Below are 20,126 nucleotides of genomic sequence, written 5' to 3'. Positions count from 1 at the left end.
AGCTGCCGGAGCCCTCACAGGTGCGTATCCTCCTCGAACACGTCCGAGTCCTCTGGGTCCCGCTTGCCCGCCATGAGCGCGCCCCAGCCCCCCGGGCCGTTGACAGCCCCGCCGCCGTTCAGGCTGGGCTGCTTCTCCTGCATCTCCGACTGGCTGTCGCTGGCCACGTCCAGCGTGGGGTTGTCGTGGCAGCCGTTCTCCACGAAGCGCAGCTCCTCGCCGTGCGACTGGGGTGGGGTGGGGGGGATAGGGGGCGACGAGAGGGCTGCTGGGTGGGCAGCGGCTGCCTGCGCCCCCCACCCGCCCCTGCAGGTGCAGGCTCCAGGCCTCTTGCCCTTGCCAACAGCCCATGACCTTGAACGAGTCACTTAAAGGTGCCTTCCCTCAGTTCCCTTCTGTACCCCAGCTCAGCACCCTCCTTAAGATAATATCGCCGAGCCCTGTGGCTTCCCTCCCGTCTTCCCGTCCCTCCCAGCACCAGGAGCTGCCTGGCACTTTAGGACCTGCCCCTGCCCTCTCCTTTAGGAGTAAACCGCCAGGTTGCCTGAGCCTCCTCTTGACCCTCCAGGCACCCAGGCCCTCTCTGTGGCATCCAGGGAAGCTGGGGCCAGCCCTGCACCTCCAGCCCGTCAGCAGTGGTTCCGGGCAGAGGGGCAGTTGGCGCCCAGCTCAGGATCAGGGCTTGCCTTCCACGCCAGGCCCTTCGCTGCAAGCCCCCACGCTGGGGGACCCCGGCTCTGGTGGCTGCGCCTGCCACACACCACCCAGCCCAGGCCCCAGGCCTCGCGCCGTCAGGCTCACCACGTGTTTCAGTTTGGGCAGCCGGCGCTGCCAGCAGTTGTAGAGCAGGCCCAGCACGATGATGACCACGCAGATGGCGCCGATGACCACCAGCACCACAAAGAGCGTCCCGTAGTCGCTGCGCACCTGGCTGGCCTGCGCCTGGCAGCTGCTTGTGGTAGAGTAGTTCTGGATGCCAATCTGGGGTGGGGGAAGGGTCCAGGTTCCTGGGTGCCAGGGCTCCACCAGGCTGGTGAGGTGGGGGCTCAGACATGGCACAGGCTTTGAGCTGGCATGACCCTAGCTCCGGAAGCCCCCTCAGAGGCCCGACTGTGCCGTCAGGGACGTTGCCTCTCCCCACCCCTTTCGCCTCTCACCTCTACCCCAGCCTCCCCTCCCTCCCCTCGGGGCTCTGCCCCACCCTGACCCTGCGGAGCAGAAGCCTGGCTCTGGATGCAGCCGGCTGCTGGGGCGTGACCACACTAGGAAGCACCCACACCTGTCCTCTCCCTTGTAAGCAAGACCAGTGGGGGCGCTGTGAACTCTCCGGTGGCCTCCCAGGAGTCAGGCCCCTGAAGCACTGGGGCTCCCTGGGGGCAGGAGCCGCTGGGATCACTGCCCATGAAGGACCAGAAGACAGTGCAGGGAGACAGAGACGTGGGGCCCGGGGACGGCGTCATGGGCCACCCCGAACCTCCCAGCCCCCTCTTCCCACTGCAGTGTCCCGAGCGCACAGCTCATCTTGGGTGGCCGGAGACCACTATGCCCCGCAGGGCCAGGCGCTCCCTCCGCTCAGGAGGGCAGTGTGGGCACGCAGGGCCGTCATCAAATGACAGGCGACAGGGTGAAGGTGCACTACTGGCTCCTGGTGAGAGGCCGGGGGTGCCCTTTCTGCCTTGGGTGCCCCCTTCTGAGGCAGGTATTCGGCTCTTCTTTGGCTTCTGTGAAGCGCACATGTATTCCCAGTACCTTTTTTTTTTTCCTGTTGACATTTAAAGTTATTGAGGGTCAGTTTTTCTTACTTGAATTGACAAAATTTACCCCTAAGATACTTCTGAAGGCCCAGTGTACCTTTTGGCCAAATCAGCCTTTACTGGATGTCCAGTAGAGCCAGAATGGCCAGGGGTCAGAAGAAGAGAAAGGAGAGTGTGTATAAAAACGTCAAGGCTAGCCCAAGCGTCCACCAGTCACTGGCCTCCGCCCCTGACCGTGCACCCAGAATTACACAACTAGAAAGGCCCACAGGGCCACCAGGTGGTTCAGAGGAGCACCGCAGTGCAAGGCCCCGCCTCTGGGTGATTCCAGCCCAGCGCAGCCTCTCCTCTCCTGCTCACGAACGAGCTTCTCAGGCACCCCCGTCCTTCTTGGGGCTTCAGCTTGCAGCTTAACTGGAGTGCCAGTAGTACTCATGAGGAAGTCTTAGGGCGCTCATCATCAGTGAGGGCTGAGAGAACCCAGCAGTCTGGGGGACAGTAAGCACTGAGTGTGCTTATCATAAACCAGCCACCACAGAAACCACCTCAGCCTGGCAGTGTCAGAGGGGCCTCTCCTCACTGCCAGCAGGTATGGCAGGCCCTGGGGAGGGAGGGCCGTGGACAGTGGGTGTGAAGGGAGGGCCGTGGACAGTGGGAGGTGAGGACGAGGCGCGGGAGGGGCCCGGCCCAGCAGCAGGGGCAGGGGCTGGCCAGCCTGTCTCCACAGCCCCTGCTCCAGAAGGGCCAGGCTGCCGGTCAGGGCACCTCTCTAGATGGGGCCCCCAGCAGGCGGCGCCCTGGCGACCCCAGGAATACCTGGTGAATGTCTCCCGACCCGTGCCCCTGCTTCCGGGCACTGAGCTTCCTGACAGGCAGCGTGCTCTGCCAGCCCTCTAGGCTGCTGCGCAATTCCGTGTCAGATGTGGCGTTTTCCCATTATCCACCCTCTGAGGCCCCACCATGTCCTCTCCTGACCGTCCTACCCGACCCTGCCACCACCGACACCCAGCTGGTATTAGGGTTCACACCTGCCCCACTCTCCACTGTGGGCCTTCCGAGGGGCCCGAGGAGACGCGGCCTGCCTCCTGCCCTCAGCAGGCCCTGTCCTAGGGCTGGACGAAGGGAAGGCCTGCGCTTACCTCCACCAGACTCCTGCGGATGTCGCCCAGCATGGAGAGGACATCTTGTGTGGGCACCACCCCTGGGGGAGACACCAACCGTCGTGAGGTCTGCGTTGGCTACGGAGGCGCTCCCCACGGCTCCCGCTGAGCGCCCACGGCCAGCTGCACAGGCCTCTCGGGCTCGCACGCGCTGCGCCTCCCGTTAGCGGGGCTCATCAGTCCTGCTCGCCGCACGCAGCGCTGCCCGCGCCCGCCCGCCTTTGCCTGCTCGGCCTCCTCCCCTGTGCGGGGCACCCCGGCTGTCTGTGCCCCCGACTCAAAGGGGGAGTCCCAGAACCTCCTTCTGCCACGGAGCGCCCCGAGCCCTGCCGTGCAGCCTCCCTGCGCTGTGGCCCTGCGCCCTGCTGCCCTCCTGGGCGGCCGGCACCCAGCCCCGCCCGCCCCTGCGCACACCCTGGCTCACCCTGCTCGCCCACCAGGGCCATCAGAAGGTGCTGCTCCTTCTCGCTGGGCTTGCTCAGGGAGATGTGCCAGTCCCCGTGGCGGCCGCTGCCGTGGCGGGGCAGCACCTCCTCCACCAGCGCCAGGAGCTGCAGGCCCCGGTGCTGCCGGAACACCTCCTGCGGGCAGGGAGCCGGGGCTCGGTGAGGGAGGGGGGCTGCTGGCCGCCACCTCCGGGCCTGGCCCCACCCCCGCTGCGCCACACTCCGGAGCGGGCGGCTGCGGGTGGCTGCTGCTTGGGGCAGCTGCCCGGCAGCTCCTACAGCCAGAGAGGCCGTGGGCGCCGCCTTTGGGTGGGGCTGTGGGGCACTCAGAGAGTTTCTTTGTTTCCTCAGGCCTCCAGATGCTCGTCCTGCCCTGGCCTCACCACAAGGAGCGTGTGCGGCCCACACACAGGTAAACTGGGGGGCCGGGTGCCCACAGACCAAGACCAGCCCACGTCCAGGGAGCAGGGAGCATAGAGGACTGGGAGGACTGTGCTGCCCAAGTTGGCCGGGGGTTCGGGTGTGCAGCGGGGAGGGACCGCGCGGCAGGGTTTCCCCCCAAACTCAGGAGCAGTGGGATGTGTTCTAGCTACGCCCGTCTCTGGCCTGCCATGGTAGATGGCACTAGAGTGGGTGAGTCGGGGGCAGTAACAGCTCACAGGTGGCTGGTGAAGGAAGACAAAGATGGTTCAACCACCTGAAGCAGGGCTGGGAGCAGGAAGAAGGGGTCGGAGACTGCTCTCTCCTCCTGTCAGGTTTTGCCTGGTGTAAATGTAGTCATGCATGAGTGAAAACACAGGGCTGGCCCAGGACAGGAATCAGAGTGGTGGGCCCTTGCAGAGGCCCTTGCCTCTGCTCACGCCACCATTGCCGGCCGAGCCTCCTCAGCGGCGAGGTCCCTCTTGGACACTGGCTGCTCCCCATCCATAGCCCACCCGCCACCTTCCCTTCGGCAGCCTTGCCCCTCCGGTACCTGGCCTCCAGAGTGCCAGGCCATGCCCTCTCCCGCTGCTCAGCTCTCTCAAGCACCCTGCTGTGGAGATGGGAGCGGGCTGCCCAGGCACAGGCATCTCACCAGGCCACCCCTGTGGGGTCCCTCTGATGCCAGCTGTATTTCTTCTAGAACCCAAGCCTTGGGCTGTGCTGGTTACCACACCTGAAGTCCAGCAGGATAATAAAGGACAAGGTCAGGCTTGGCATTTGCTGGCCTAACAGGAAACCGAGTCAGTTGTAAGTGTGGTCCAAGGTCGGTACCTGGAGATAGCCGGCACAGAGAGGGAAGCTCCAGTGCCTGAAACGGCTGTCACGCGTGTGTGTGCACGTAGGAAGCGGTGTGCCCTGCCCCTGCCTCAGCTGCCCAAGGTGCAGATTTTGTGGCCCAGCAGCCTCGGTGCTGGCAAGAGGACGCCCTTCCCGCAGCAGCCGGTCTCCCCACATCTGGCCCTGTGCCCCAGCACGTGTGCATGCCCCCCCTTTCCTCGGTAGAGCAGGGACTGATGCCTGCTTCATACCACGTATTTTGTGGGTGGAGACTGAGTGGGGTGGCAGGCGGAAGCCCTGGTTTTGGAATCAAATAAATCTGGGTCCAAAACTTGGTCCTGCACTTGCCAGCTCCATGATCAGTAGCAAAGTACTGCACCTCTCTGGGCCCGAGTCCCCCAACTGACAACAGAGGCTTTGGTCTCAACCTCCTGGACTTACTGTGAGAATTAAAAGGAAAATGGTTACTCAGGTGTGACAACTGGATACCCCTAACAAAAAGAAAAGCCTCCCCAGCTCGTACTTCACACCTCACACCAAAATCAAGTCCAGCCACTCTAAAGGACTCTAAAGCTTTAGTCATAAGCACAGAAAGCTATCTTCACGGTGTTGGGTAAAGTCAAGGTTAGGAAGAAGAAGTTAAACCCAGAAGAAAGGAGTGGAAATGTAAGGAAACATGTGAGCAAAGAAAATAGAAAATGTCTTGAGAAAATGACTAATGTTCCACGTCATTAATCACTACCAAAGTGCAAATCAAATCCGTGAGCTCCCACCCCACAGAGGTCAGGCAACTATCAGAAATACAGGCGGTGACAAGTGTGACTGCGGATGTAGATGCTGGAGCTCTGCTCACAGCTGGGCGCGGCTATGAAAACAGTATGATGGCTTCTCAAAAAATTAAACACAGAATTACCTAATGCGCTCAAAAGAATTGAAAGCAGGATGTCAAAGGTATCTGCTTACCCATATTTCAATAGCTGGAGGTAGGAGCCACACAAGTGTCTATCGGCAGCTGAATAGATAAATAGACAAGTAAGATGTGATCCGTACATTGGGCAGAATACTATTCAGCCTTGAAAAGGAAGGTAATTCTGACACATATAAATCACTGGGAACCCTGAGGACGTTATGCTATGTGGAATAAACCTGCCACAAGAAGACAAACGCTTGATGGCTCATTTACACGAGGCTCCTACGGTGGTCAAATTTAAAGAGGAAGTTAGAATGGCTGTTACCAGAGGCTACCGGAGAGTGAAAAGGAAGGTTGTAATTTGAATGGTATAGAGTCTTAATCTGGCAAGATGAAACGTTCTGGAGATCTGTTTCACAACTATGTGAATACACCTAATACAAGTGTGTATTTAACGATGGTTAAGAGGGTAAGTTTGACGTTAGATGTCTTTACCACAATAAAAATAATCCACCATAAAAAAATAATAGTGACTAACTAGGTAGATGTTAATTTAGAATCATGGAGCAGACATGAACAGGGCAGCAGAATAAAAGCATCATGATATCAGCATATCATCTGGAGAGAAAAGCAATGGTAATTCTCCACGTCACTGCTCAAGTCAAGTCTACACTCCAAACCCCAAGGGTCCCCCGTACCTACGCCGTGTCTCTAACGGCCATTTCCCAAAAGAAGGATCGGGGGCTTCGTGGAGGGATGTGGATTCCGTGGTGGGGCAGGAATGTCCAAGGTGAGCCTGCACCAGAAAGCAGGGAAACTGTGAGACATCAGTAGATTGTTCAAAAGGAATCAGAACCCAATTCGAAGGGGCTTTCACGGGTCAAAGATGGGGCCTCAGTTCACCTGTTTATCATGATGCTGGGCAAAAAGAAAGCTACCTCATTGGTTGAACTATATACATTTGGCTTAAATATATACATTTCCCTCAGATCCACCAAACATAAGTACAGAACTTTTTCAAGATCCGAAGCCAGAGACGAACAAAACAAAGCAGAAGAGGAGATAAAAGTAACAAAATGTGCACACTGGAAGCAGATGGAGGAGTCCGATTTTCTCCCCTTCGCCAGCCCGAAAGAGAAGAGACCTGAGCCAAAACAGGGAGGCTAAGAAGCACAGACTCACAGGCCGAGCTCCCAAACGCTCCGGAAGCAGCAGTGCTGGTTACCTTGGAAGAGAGGTGAGAAAGTTCCTAACAGTAGGAAAGCTTTCTGAAAGTGTGTCCAGGGAGCAGCTGGGTGCACAGCTTCGCCAAGCCTGCACAGCCGACGACTGTCCCTTCTCCCAGCAGAAGACAGAAGCTTATTCTTCAGAGGCAAAGGAGAGGGTCTCTGACCTCGGGGACACAGAAGAAGCGTGGGAGGGCTCGTGGGCAAATGACCAGGGGACACCTCGGAGCAGGTTTTCAGACCCAGCGACTCCCCACCTCCGAGCCTGGAGTGCTGGCAGTGGCCTTTACTCCCAGAGGGCAGAAGTGCCCTCTTAAGAGTCTAATCGCCGGGGAGAGAACCTGAGGACGAGGACATCCTCACCCAGGCCCTCCTGGGAAGCCACCAGCAACATGCCCCGCCGAGCTCAGAGCCTCCAGCAGGGTCCTGATGGCCTCCCTAACAGCTCAGAGGAGCACCCACAGACAGTGGAGGGGTGCACGGGCGAAACGGCATGGGCTGACTGGCGGGGAGGCCAGCTGCACAGGGAGAAAGAAGGGAGAAAACAGCTTCTTAAAAACCCATACCTGAATCCTCAGGGGCAAGATTCTGCACACAGGAACACAATTCTTTTAAATTAAAAACAGTGGGGAGCAAGAACGAAAGAGCCCCTAGAAACAGAGAAATGAGAATGGCATTCTGCCCTCCCTGGCGAGGCCGTGCCCTCTGGCCTAAGGCTCATCTGCCACGTGGACTGCCCGCGCCCCGGGCCTCCCAGCCCCTCACAGCACTCACACAGTCTATGTTCTCCGTCATGTTCAGAATGATGTAGTTTTTCCCCGCCAGGTTGCTCCAGTCTTTGCAGATGACCTGTGCCGCGGACAAAGGAAGCTAGCGTTACAGGGGCGGGGCCAGCACGGCAGCTCTGGCGGGCAGCCGGTGAGGCCCAGGCAGGCCGAGCTGCCAGCCTCTGCACAGCGGCGCGCCAGGGATCCAGCCCAAGGTGTCAGGGACCAAGCAGAGGGTGTCTGGGGGAGAGGAGGAGACCAGAGGCGACGCACGGGAAGAAGGGGGTGTGCGAGGGGCCAGACTGCAGAGGGCTTGTCCGGCTGCAGGTGTTCAGGGGCAGACTTGTACAGAATGTTCTATGGGCAGAGGCAGGCACCGACTGGGGCCCCCTTTCCTTTCCTCGCGGTGCAGGTGAATGTGAGCGCTGGCTTGGGCGTCGTCTGTGGGCACATGTGTGCTGGGTGGGGGAGGTGAAGAGGAGAGCTGATGGTAGGGGCGTGGCGACGGGAGGAGCCCAGGTCACAGTTACGTGCTCTCTGGAAACCACACGCCGCACGCTGCTCTCAGGGCTTTTGACTTGCTTGTAAGTGCGGGCAGAGCGCTGCTGCCGGCGGCCAGGGAGCTGCAGGAGCGGTGGGCTGCGCAGGCAGGCGCTCCGCTCCTGCAGCCTCCGGTGGCAGTGGCCGCACGCACTGGTACCTTACCTGAGTAGAATCCCAGGGTATTCTGGACTGAGCTTCAGCGGCCTGCCCTTCCCGGGACTGCTGGCTGAGGTCTTCTTGCCCCACAGTAGCCGAGGAGGGCGTCAGGTCCACGTCTCGGGGGGCTAGTGGGAGAGAGGCTGAAGCTCCAGGATAAAGGGGGTCTTCATCTGGGGTCTCAGCCCCACTGGGAGCCTCAGTGTGAGGGAATGCAGCCAAGGACGGCCCCTCCCCTTGCTTGCCAGCCAACCCGGCTGCTCCCACAGTGACCTCTTCACTCGCCTCCTGAGGGGCCTCAAACTCTACCCCGTGCCCTGCAGCCGGCAGCACTGTGGCCCCTGCCTCCTGGCTGGTGAAGTCCTGCCCTCCCGGGGTCACTGTACTTGGGGTGACTGAGGGCGGTGACAGGCTCGGCTCCATGCTGCTTCCCACCTCCACGCCAGAGGAGGCCGGGTCCCCAGAATCTTCATGCCTTTGTCTGGGGGTCCCTGGGGTCTGGCTGCTGCTGGTGGAAGAGAAGTCGTGAGCCTCAGTTTGGGTTTCCTCGTGGGATTCATTCACAGGTAGCAGCTCCTCTTCCTCCTCCTCCTCTTCCTCCTCCTCCTCTCCCTCCTCTTTCTCCCGCTCCTCTTCCTCCTCCTCCTCTTCCTCCTCTTCTTCCTCATCTTCAGGAGCCATGTGCCAGGGTGGCTCTACCAGATTCATCTTGGGCAAGGGAGAGGGCAGGCTTGGCACCTCTTGGCCCTGGCTGGTGTCTTCGATGGGACCTGCCTTCTCAGTTAAGTCTGGAAAAACGTAGTCTAAGAACAGAGATGGACAGTTCATTCACTCATTTCATCATGTACTCACCTGACCAGTATTTGCTGTGCAGATGATACCAACAAGCAAAGGCTCTCACGGGCACAGTGGGGGCCTGGACCACTGTCATGTTGGAAAAGGTGGGGGGCAGGCTGCGTAAGAGGAAGGAATGAGACTGCAGGGAAGCAAGGCCAGGCTGGCTGTCTTTCCTTTATAATAAAAATGTAAAGATTTGCAACTAAAAGTCCACTTGCACGGGACATCTGGAGTAAAGTGAAGGTTTGCTGAGCGCACCCCTCAAGATAGCTTGGCTAAGTACGGCGCATCTCCTCTCTAGTGCTTGTATAAGGGCTTGGGTTTCCTCATCTAGGGATTTCAGCCCTTCTGTGATACTGTACCCCAAAGGCAGAGCCTGAATCGAACCACAGGGGAACACGAGCAAACCAAACTTGAGGAGACTCTGTAAAATAAATGGCCTTTCTGCTTGTGACATACCAAGGTCTCAAGGGACAAAGACAAGCTCTTGGCCAGTGCCCACCCGGCTCGGTAACTCTTCTTTGCTGTAAGGTTGCTCAGTGCCCTGGAGGCCTTAACACAAAACTCATCCTCCCTAGAATGCTTGGGAAAGACAGGTCTCCGGATTGAACTCTGGGATGTTTGTGATCTAGGACCCTTGGTCTGGCTTTCACAAAAACCCAGACGGGAGGATAATTGCTCTAAACTGCGGCACTGGACTAGTCATACTGTAAAGCTGTAAGGGATCCCGGATCCCCACTTTTCCAAGATATTTCCTGGCGGATCCAGTCAGGACTTGGCTCTGGAGGACCGGAACGGAGCGAGGTGACAGGAATAGCATTACCTCTCCCTGTCCATCTGCACTCTGGTCACAACCAGTTTGCTTTAAAGTGGAACTTGAATCACCAGACTAGTTGACACATTCAGAGCTCAAAGAGTTGACAGGGGTTGGAATTCTGGCTCCCTCCCTTCCCCTACCCAGCCCTTGCCTTGGCAAGGCTGGGCACACCCGTCCCTCTGGCACAAGACTAAGATGAAATGACATGAAAAATGCAAAATACCTGGCCTCCAGAATGTACTTTTCTCCCCAACACTATCTCTTAAAGTCACTCCATAGCACTCGGAGTGGGACGAGGGGGCAGGGGAGGGAGTCAGGATCGTGTGTGGCTGTAATGGGATTCTGGGGAGCCAAGTGTCCTAACAGCCAGTGGGACCTAGATGGTTAGATGTCTGGGAGGTAGGAAAGCTGTGCTAGCAACGTGCTTCCAGAACATGTCTTAGCCTCTTTACAGAGAGGCATGTCCGTAATGTTAACCCCCTCCCCGACACCAATTTCCTTAACTCAACCAGACTGGCTAGGTAAGGAACACCCGAGACACCTCCTCCCCAGGAAAAAAAACCCACACTTTCTCTTTGTTTTTCTAATTTAGCCTTCTTTACCTGGGGTTACAAAAGTGTGATTACCCTTTATTTTTGACCCTTCCCATTGGCATTTTCTTTGGAAAACTTTGGATATGCCATATTTCTAAGAATGGTTACAAAATCAACATAGTAGGTACATAATAATGGCTGAATTGAACAAAAGTCACAAACTCGAGGCCAACTGAGGTGACCTGTAAAGTCAGACTTCTTGATTCCAGGGATGTCATTTGACTTCATCACAGCGTTGAACTGTGTCCTCCTTGCACGACGTGACGGCGTGGAGGCAGCAGAGGTCACTGTGATGAAGCCCTTGGGTTTGGACAACTTAGGCTCCCGAGGCCTCTATCGCCCTTAGTCGATAGCTAAGGTGCTAGCTTTTGCTTCCTGAACATAGCACTGCACACTCGTCCATATTTCATCACAGTACTGGGGAGCTTTCCCCAGTGCATCAAGCTCACCCTGGACTTTATCTCTCCCAGGGTGGCCACGATTTTATGAATGACCTTCAGCAGCCACTGAAATATTAATGAACTGATTCTTCTGCTTAAAACGTGGAAATTAAAATGGGCATCAGGGCCAGTGGCCTTGAAAGATCACTTTAGATGTCCCTTTAGGTTAATGTCAAATCACTGGAAATTGTCCCTTGAGTGCAACTCTGAAGCCAGTTATTCAACCAAGTATTAATGAAAAGACACATAATTCAAAATTATTTGTATGAAACAGAGCTGCAAGGGGAGAACCTCTCCTCAGCGTGACGAAAAACTACCGAATGATCAACCTCAGGATGTAAATTAAACGATGACAATGTTTGTGGACTACTAACCTGATACATGTCTATTCTTGGCGATCACTGGCTAGTATTAGACAAGACTGCTGAGAGGAATGGACTCAGGACTCTTGTGGGGCTACCGAGCGTATGAACGAAAAGCTCTGAAGACGTTCTGGAGCTGCAGTTTCAGAAACGCTCACAACAGCTGGGCTTTGAGGACTGCCCTCCCGGGGCAGGCCACCTTACAAGGGCCAGACACAATTGGGCTCTCACAGCACAAGGGACCCACTGAAGAAACGGGAGCCTGTCCGCGTGTTTTATGTATTTCCCCAGTAGGAAGAAAGTCCAGAAAGATACATGCTAAAAGGTTAACATTTGTTAACAGTGTACCTGGCTGATGGGGCTGGGAACTGGTTTTATTTTCTTCTTTTAATGTATCTGCATTTTCTAATCCTCACATGATGATAATTACTAGCATAAAGCAAAGCACAGGGCTTTTTCTTCCTTCCCTTTTTGGTGCGAAGGTGAGTGCTTCCGGCAGCTGGTCCTCCTCTCGGTAGCCATGTTGGTGTGTACAGTAACCTAGAGCTCAACTCATTTGGCAGCAGACCCTGTCTACAAGGGCGCAGAAGCGTGTCCAGATACTAGCAGGCAGCTGGGTGATGGTTCTGCAGAACTCAGAACAGTAACCGCGGTAGTGCAGTAAGTGACTTCCTGTGGCGCAGGTACAGATCTTAGAGTAGAAATCCCAAATTTGAGACTTAGCTCTGCCACTTATTAACTGAATATTAAGTGCCATTTTTAAATCTCCCTAAGCCAATTTCTTTAGCTATAAAGCAGCAATACTAGGAAATGGCTGCTTTTTACAGATTTCATTAGGTGGCAATGAAGTTTTTAGAAATTATATGAAAATGATGCCTGAAGTGTAAGCACTTCATGGCTGTTCTTTACTTAAGTGCAATGTGGTTTATGCCCAACCGTCATTTCATTCCCCTCTTTCTATTAAAGGCAACTCACTTCTCTTTTGCGGGGCACCTCTTGGCTCCTCTGGGACCAGGAATGTGGAGCCTTTCCCTCTGGCTTCAGGGGGCCCTCAAGACCCACGTCTTGGCCAATTGAAGCCTCTGCCCCTAGGGCTTTAAGACTGGTTTTTGCGGTGTGCTCAAGTCCCAGACCAGACTCCTGCGCTACTCTGCAGACTTTCCTGGAGCCCTGGGAAAGCAGAGTTCTGCCTCTGCTGGGTTGCCTCAGGCATGGAGGATGGAGCTGGACCTAGTGGGGGTTTTCTGAGCTGCCGCACAGGAACAGCCTGCCTACGAGTGAAGCCAAGGAAGTGGTGGAGCTCCAGGAAGCAAGGCAGTTCTCACAGTGTTTCAGGCCTGAGCCCCACCTGGCTGGCTCTAGAAACCTACTGGCCCAGTAAACTCCCCGCTTTCCACAGGTCGGGGAGCCTGACTCAGGTTTCTAGAATTTGCTGTCTCCAAAGGGTTCTCTTTTTTCTTGTAGTTCATTCACCAAGAAACTTAAAACTGCAAACAGAGGTCATTTATTACAGGTGTTGGGAAAGGAAAGGGGTGAGGGGTGACCACAGGGCCAGTTTGGGATGAGAAGGACCTGGGTGACAGTTTTGTGAGATGAGGGTGCTGGTGCTAGCTGGTGCAGCGGTACCCACACTCCACCCACTACCTTGTTGGGGCCATGTTTCCCCTGTGATGTCACAGAGTCATACTGGAAAGATGAAAAGAGCTTCTATGTATCATTTCCATGGTCTTACTCTGAGATAAAATAAGTGGAGCTGGGGTAAGGAGAAGAATGTGTGCAAAGAGCCATTATTCAGCTTGTGTTCATGAATGGCAGTTATTTTTACTCTTAAGGGACTGGTGGGAAAAGAAGAGAGATTAAGTAAGTGAAAAGAGGGCCCTCCCTGGTGGCGCAGCAGGTTGAAGCACAGCACTAAGAAGCTAAAGCTGCTTCAACATGAGTTTGATCCCTGCCCCGGAGGTGACCCACAAGGCATGGCAGACCTCTCCTGACCCACTGGCTGCTCCCCTCAGCAGTGTACTCACCCATCTTGCCTGTTCTGCACCTCTGGCCTGTACCCCAGTTCTGTATGCATAAATAAATAAATCTTTAAAAAAAAAAGTGAAAAGAAGGGAGCAGGGCAAATCTGAGCTAATCCAGCGCAAGGACGCCCAGGCCCTCAGGAAACCCTAGGTGCACAGCCATCTTTCCACGGAGGCTCTCTGAGTGACTACTTATATCCAGCAGTCTGAACAGAAGGAAAAGTCCGCTAAGCCTAAGGGCATATAACTGTTTGGTACAAAGTAAAGATTATCTACACGGAGAAAATGAATTTGATCTCTATTTTTTACCACACCCTAAAGTAAATTACAGCTAGAATTAAAAAGAAGGAAAACAAAGATAAAAAGGTAAAAGAAGCCCTCCCTGGTGGCACAGCGGGTTAAAGCACAGCACTGAGAAGCTAAAACCACTTCCGCATGAGTTCGATTCTGGCAAGTTACCCTGAGGAGACAGTCAGAAAGTACCACAGCCTAAAAACATTGTCACAGCGCTAAAGTTGCAGACAATCTAATCATTCCGTTGTCACTAGAGAGAAGCTTGCACCACAGGAAGTGGGCACACGTGAAATCCCAGATCCATGAAGACCTTCGCCTGAATCATGACTGAACATCTAAACAGCAAGCTTTGCACTTCTCTGTAATTTACTTATCTCATAGGCTATAAGCATTGCTTGAATGATACAAGCACAGACCACAGCTCACAGCTCACTGAAGAGTGCTGAATAGTAGAGAAGGGACTTCTGTGCTGATAGCACCCAGAGACCCAGAGAGTTGGCTTTGAAGTGCAGAGACAGCGGGCAAGGGGATGGTTATCTGGCCCTCGCCCAGCCTGCTCACGCTCAGAGGCAATCCGCACACACCCTTGGGTGAGAATGCTACCTGCAGTGGGCCCCAGGTCCAGGCTGGAGTCATTCAGCTCCTCCTCCTCTTCCCAGAAGTACTGCGGGGGCTGCAGAATGCGGGACTCCTCGCTCTCCTCGCTGGGGAAGCCTGAGCCGGGGGCCCCCAGGCCGGCTCCCAGGCCCATGGCCTCACTGGGCTCCTCCGAGTCCAGCGGCTCCAGGCCGGTCGGTAGCAGGAGGTCCAACAGCGAGGTAGAGGTCAGGCCCTCCGGGCCAGGCTCGTCTGGCGCAGCCGCACGCGCGCCCAGGGATGCGCCTGCAGACGAAAGGCAGCCGTTAGGGGAGGCCGGGGCAGACTGGCGTGGGCTCAAAAAGGCTTCGCTCCCTATCCCAGGGGCAAGGGGTTCTCGGGGAGCCCCAAGAACCAACTGACTCAGCATCCACAGGGCATTTGTTAGAAACCTTTGCAAACCTGTGCTAGGTTTGGGAGCACAGATGCAAAGAAGCGGGGGGCCCTGCTTTTAAGGACCTAGCTACATGGTCGTCAGGCTTCTAGCCTGGGCTGGACTTTTCCTCAAAGTACATTAAGAAGGGGATGAGTGTTTCAGCGATATCCTGGACAGCCTAGGCGTATCCATGCTGCAGTGACACGCTGGCTGGAACCCTGGCTCCTTCTCGTCTGACTTATCTAAACATAGAAATAAATGAACAAGAGCAACACTTCAAAGAACACCCCCCACGCTATTTCACTAAGAATAGAGTACAGCTCTACTGACCAGTTTCTACAATTTTATACTAACTTATTTACACTTGTGTTCCGAGTTGCTGTATGTCTGCTGCACAGTTGTTTAAAACCGCTGGGTCTTAGTTTCCTCATCTAGAAAGTGGGGAAGGTGGATGAGATGACCTCCAAACTCCTTCCCATGGTTAACATTCAGTGATGCAGGAGAAAGGTAACATCGGGAGTAATGTCCTACACTCCCCCTGGTGACACTCTGACCCGGCTTGACAGAAGTTCATGGGAATTCTTCGAGAAGCTCACAGTAACCATAAAAGCCAACACTAGAGGTGCATGTGCTTTGCAAGTGTTATCTGAACTCTCATCCTTACAACCTCACGAGACAGTGGCTCACGAGCTCGGCATCACCGAGCACAGGATGGACCACTAAAAAAATAAGCATTCCAGACCATTCTCCTGGAAACAGCTTGTGGAGCGTCTGGGAGGTACGAGAGACCACACGCTCTGTGCCGGTGGGCCGCCAGCACCGCTGTGACGCCCAGTGCCAGGGAAGCATCTGGGCTTGGGGACAAAGGACCTTCGTGATTCAGAAGTGTGCAGAAGAGGCCCCTCCCTGGGGGCGCAACAGGTTAAAGCACAGCACTGTGGAGCTATTGGCCGCCACTGCAGCACGAGTTCGATCCCCAGCCAGGGAGGTGACCACAGGGCGCGGTGGACCTCTCCTGTCCCTCCCGCTGCTCCCCTCAGCAATGTGTTTCAGTCCAGCTGCCTGTTCTGCTCCCCGCTCTGTCTCTGGTGAATCCCCCGTACCTCTGGCCTGTAACCCAGTTCTTGTATGCATAAATAAATAAGTCTTAAAAAAGAAAAGTGTGCAGAAGAGGATAAGCAGGCACTGAAGTCAAACAAGAAGGATGGCGTCATAGCGAGAACTTGGTGCCAGGAAAGCAGTTTGCTTCCATAGCTGAGCGGCTCTGGGTAAGCTACTTCACCAGCTGCAGCCAAGTGTCCTCATCTGTAAAGCAAGGACAAAAACTCCTCAGCCTCACAGAGCAGGGCCAGCAAAGGAGCAAGCACCACACAGTGTGTATAAACCACGCCACAGGAGCAGGCTGCAGAGTCCTGCAAATGTCCGCAGTATTGTCCAGTGTAAAGAACAGAGAAATGGATGTTCTTGGCCTGGAAAAGAGAACACTTGAGAGAGACCATGGTCAGTATCCTCAAATGTAACAAAATGAAAGGGTGATGTGAAGAACAAAGGTTGGAGTTACTCGAGGTGGCTTCAAAGGAAACCCTGGGACAAACGGGTGGAGCGCGGCACGCAGCAGAGCCTCAAAAGCACTGACTCAGAAGCTGGGAATGGCTGTACCACCTCCCCCCACCTGCCTCATCCTAGCCTGCCTCCGGAGATGGAGCTGTCGGAGCCTCTGAGGCAGCTTCTGACGGGGGCGAGGCGTCAGGCGTCCGTGTTACCGTAGCCTTTTGCACAAGTCAGTGTGGCTGCACTTTCCTCACCGACTTGCAACATGTTTCCTGACCACACAGCGATCACCTGGGTGTCTCGAGTGTCTGTTCAACTTTCTCATTCCAGTGCTCTCGCCGCCTCTGAATATAAGGTCTTGATGAATGTTTGAGTAAGTGAACAAATGAATGAATAAACAATCTGATTGAACCCTCTTGTTTTACAGATGAAATAACTGAGGCCTCCTGATAATAAGGTCAAATAGCTCAGTTAATAGAGGATCTGCAATTAGTTGGTTTCTCTCACAAAAAGGGCTTAGAGATGCTCTGCAAAGAAAGACTGCTTGTGAGGCTGGGGACCCTCCCTCCAAGGACACATGAAAGAAGAGAACGTCCCAGATAGAGCCAGTGTTTCATGTGCGCCAAGGAAAGAAGTCGGGGTTGAAGACTAAAGGCTTTACATTCCTCCCAGAGTGCCCGCGGCTCAGGGTCCCCCCGCAAACCCCAACCACAGCTCAGCTCAGAGTCAGGACGCTTCTCTCCTCCTGCAAAAAACCTAGAGTCAGTCAAGCATCCCCCTCTATCTTCACTATCAAGGACCCCCTTTATTTATATTTCTGTATGGACTCTGGAAAAATCTCACTTACAGTTATTTTCTAATTTTTGAAAAATCAGTCAGAATCACTCAACACTGCCAATCAGATAGGACGCCAGTTAGAATCAAACTTCAGTTTTAGGCTGTACTCTTATTGGAGGGAAAACCTGAATTAGATTTTTAGTTGCGCAAAAAGTGGTCTATCCTGTGCCATATATTATGCCAGGCCCTCCCTGGCAAGAGGAAGACACATGATAGCTTTTGCCCTCAGAGAAATGACCATTTTTTGGAAAATGGAAGCCAAGTTTTATATAAAATGCCAGCTGCAGGACAGCCCAACTTTGCAAGTACAGAATTCCTTACGTAGCATTGGGGGAACGGAATATGAGAAAGTGATCTGAGAAAAGTTCAGGCAGGAACGAAGTCAGTGGATGAGAAATGCTTGTGAAAATTAAAAACTAAAAAGTCACAGGCTCCAGGGTCCCTGAGCAGACCACCTTCGAGAAGGCATGAGGTGAGGAACTTCATACGCGCTAGCCTCCAGCAGGTATTCGGAGGAGACACTGGTCCTGCCTTTTTGGAAAAGAACAAACTGACTTCTTGGAATTCCATCTTCTACAAAAGTACTAAAGGATCAAACATAGAACTTTCTCTCAGAGCTGGTAGGAGAGAAGTCCTGGCCCCACTCCCTAAACAGTTTGGATCTCCTGAAACCTGCCCGTGCCTGCTGAAGGCAAGCCAGCCGGGGGTCCTGTCCACCAGTCAGAGAAGCTCTCTGTGCTGAGGACCTGGAGCCGGTGACCTCAGGGGTCAACCGCATTTCCAGGAGGTGGGCAAGCCCCTCCATCCTCTGAGCCTCTCCTCCACTGACAGGGGGGTGAGGCGCAGTCTCCCTCTCACACCTCCCCCTTTCCCCACAGTCTTAAAAACCTCCTGAAAGCTATGTGGCAAAGGAACCTGGCATTCGCTTGGTGTTACATTCCTCCTCCAGTAAGCAGTTCCATTTTTTTGAAGTTATCTCTCCCTACGATGATGACTTTTTCTTTATATAGACCTTGATATTTTCAAAAGCCTTGGCAATGGGTAATTATTTAGGCAATTACAAGAGATTACTTATTTTCAAACTTGCCCACCAGAATAATAGCTGAGACCCAGCCACTGTGTACAGTCACTTTTGTACTTAATAATTAATATGTCTGAATTGAGACCCCTCTCCCCGGATTTAAAATTTCAGAATTATGTTCTATGTGATTGATTTTCTTCCTTTTTTTTTCTCTAGCATCTATAATTTTGTTACAACATCATTGGAAATAGAGAAGGGAGTGAAAAACAAGACACATGAAAAGGACTCAGGGATGAACCTTAAAGAATTGAAACTGTAACCCAAAATAGAGAAAATAGGCAAATGAAGCATGCTTATATCTTGGGGAATGAAAAACAAGGTTCCGGTAATCCCTGTGTTTGATCCTCCTGCAATCTGCTCCTGATCCAGACAGCCTCTTCTGAGTGCCACCGTCAGCTACACCCCCACCCCTCCCCTAATCAGCAGCTTTGAAGTCCAGATCTCCCCAAGTCCCTGCCAGACATCAACACAGGAGCTGCCGGGCAGCATCTGTCACCAGCCCCCACACCCATGAGTGTCAGCTACAACAGAAACTGTCTGGCATGTCACCTACCATTCGCACACTTCCACTCCCGTGTGTCTGCATGCGTCTGCGAAACAACGCACACGGGTTCTTGTAGGTTGTCCACACAGATGTGTGTAAGAAAGAGACACACTGCTAGACACACACAGGCCACCCAAGCACAGGGTAATAACTTGCGTCATGATGCGTGTGTGCAGGAGGGAGGAGGGAGAAAGTAGATGGGAGCAAAGCTGCCCACAGTAACCTGAGGCTCATCATGTACGGGCAGTAGCAGCTACAGCTGGGCACGGATCCCGGCAGACGCTGCTGGTCAGTGCTTGTGTGACTGTCACACAGAGGTAGCAGGCAAATCAACGTTTCTCCCAAAGGGGGTTGAAGGTGTGCAGGGAGAGAGGCAGGGGTGTGTGACTGTCTGAGGTAAACACCAATGGTCGTTTTTTTGGTGCACACCACACAGGCCCTGACCCATCCCAGGACTGAGAGCAGAGAAAAATGCACCTTCCTGAGGCAGAGCCTTCCCAGAGCCTGCAGCCCCTCTCCCCTCCCAGCTGTTTTCTGTGGGATTCTATCATCTTGGCCCCAATGCAATGACCCATCTCACGACCACCATCAGGCAAAGATAGCTCCTCCCTTGGGGAGAAACCCCTTTCCAAGTCTCCCCTTCACTCACACACGCATGCACACAAGGTGTCCACAGGTTACCTGTGTGGGAAGTGCTTACAGCCAGCGGCCCGTGCGCGATCCTCCACACGTATGTACGTTAGACTCTGGTGTGCCCACTGGAAGTGGGTTTACTGAAGGCTCTTACACACCAGCAGGTACACACGCACCCACACTTCATGCCTGAGCACTTCTCCACCAACACCAGCTACCAATCAATCCCACCTAATAAACCCTCACTGAAAACCCCACTGCTGTGTCGGCCACGTGGAGAAACTGTCACTTACTTGATACCCCCTTGCAGACCACCTTTCTCCCAACCCCCACTTTGTGCTGGTGGCCTGTCTCCCAGACTGTCACATACCTTGTGCCCATCCCCCATGCACACACCTAAATCCCTAGTCTGCCAGCAGGGAGCTGTTCCGCAAGCAGGCTGTCTCTCTCTCACAGGCACATCCACTCCACACCTGCTCCCTCCCCGCCCCCAAAGCAGTCATCGCCCACACACCCTTGTGTCCTTGGGTGTCTGGAGGGTCCTTTATACACACCCCTCGTGTCAGCTGTGCAAGAGCCGGACAGCCGTGTCACTGTCACAGAGACCTTTCCGCGGCCCTCACACCTTTGGTATCAGCTCTTAATAAAGTTGCCGGCCCCGTGGCGGACACACGATCACAGTGCCACACACCCCCTCCAGCCCCGTCACACCGCGCACGTAAACACACCCCCCACTGTCGCAGCAGCTGTGTGTAGAGGCTCTTTGGCAGTTTCCCTCTCGCAGCCGCAGACACCCCCGCTCCACGCTCTGTAGTGGCCCCGTGGGACCTGGCAAGGCCGCCTCTCCCTCCCGGGCAGCGCGCCGGCAGCTGGCGAGCGGGG

General features: G+C 54.5%; 1 protein-coding gene and 1 long non-coding RNA gene across 2 annotated transcripts; one reads left to right on the top strand and one right to left on the bottom strand.

Annotated features, from left to right (window-relative positions):
- Window positions 1-6: 6 nt before the first annotated feature.
- PODXL2 (podocalyxin-like 2) lies at window positions 7-15,564 on the bottom strand. Its single transcript, XM_012732132.1, has 7 exons — window positions 14,190-15,564; window positions 8,229-9,025; window positions 7,531-7,605; window positions 3,339-3,495; window positions 2,894-2,955; window positions 802-981; window positions 7-227 (listed from the first exon to the last, which is right to left on the bottom strand). Exons 1-7 carry the CDS (start codon window positions 14,590-14,592, stop codon window positions 15-17), a joined length of 1,887 nt encoding a protein of 628 aa, XP_012587586.1. The 5' UTR covers window positions 14,593-15,564; the 3' UTR covers window positions 7-14.
- On the top strand, window positions 2,920-7,517 carry LOC105854316. Its single transcript, XR_001146005.1, has 3 exons — window positions 2,920-2,981; window positions 3,712-3,772; window positions 4,484-7,517. It is a non-coding gene; the product is annotated as an uncharacterized LOC105854316 (long non-coding RNA).
- Window positions 15,565-20,126: the final 4,562 nt, after the last annotated feature.

This window comes from Condylura cristata, unplaced genomic scaffold, assembly GCF_000260355.1.
Source record: "Condylura cristata isolate star-nosed mole 26May11 unplaced genomic scaffold, ConCri1.0 scaffold00033, whole genome shotgun sequence".
Lineage (NCBI taxonomy): Eukaryota > Metazoa > Chordata > Mammalia > Eulipotyphla > Talpidae > Condylura > Condylura cristata.
The sequence above is the reverse complement of the archived record's forward strand: the minus strand, read 5'-3'. Positions and strand labels throughout refer to the sequence as shown.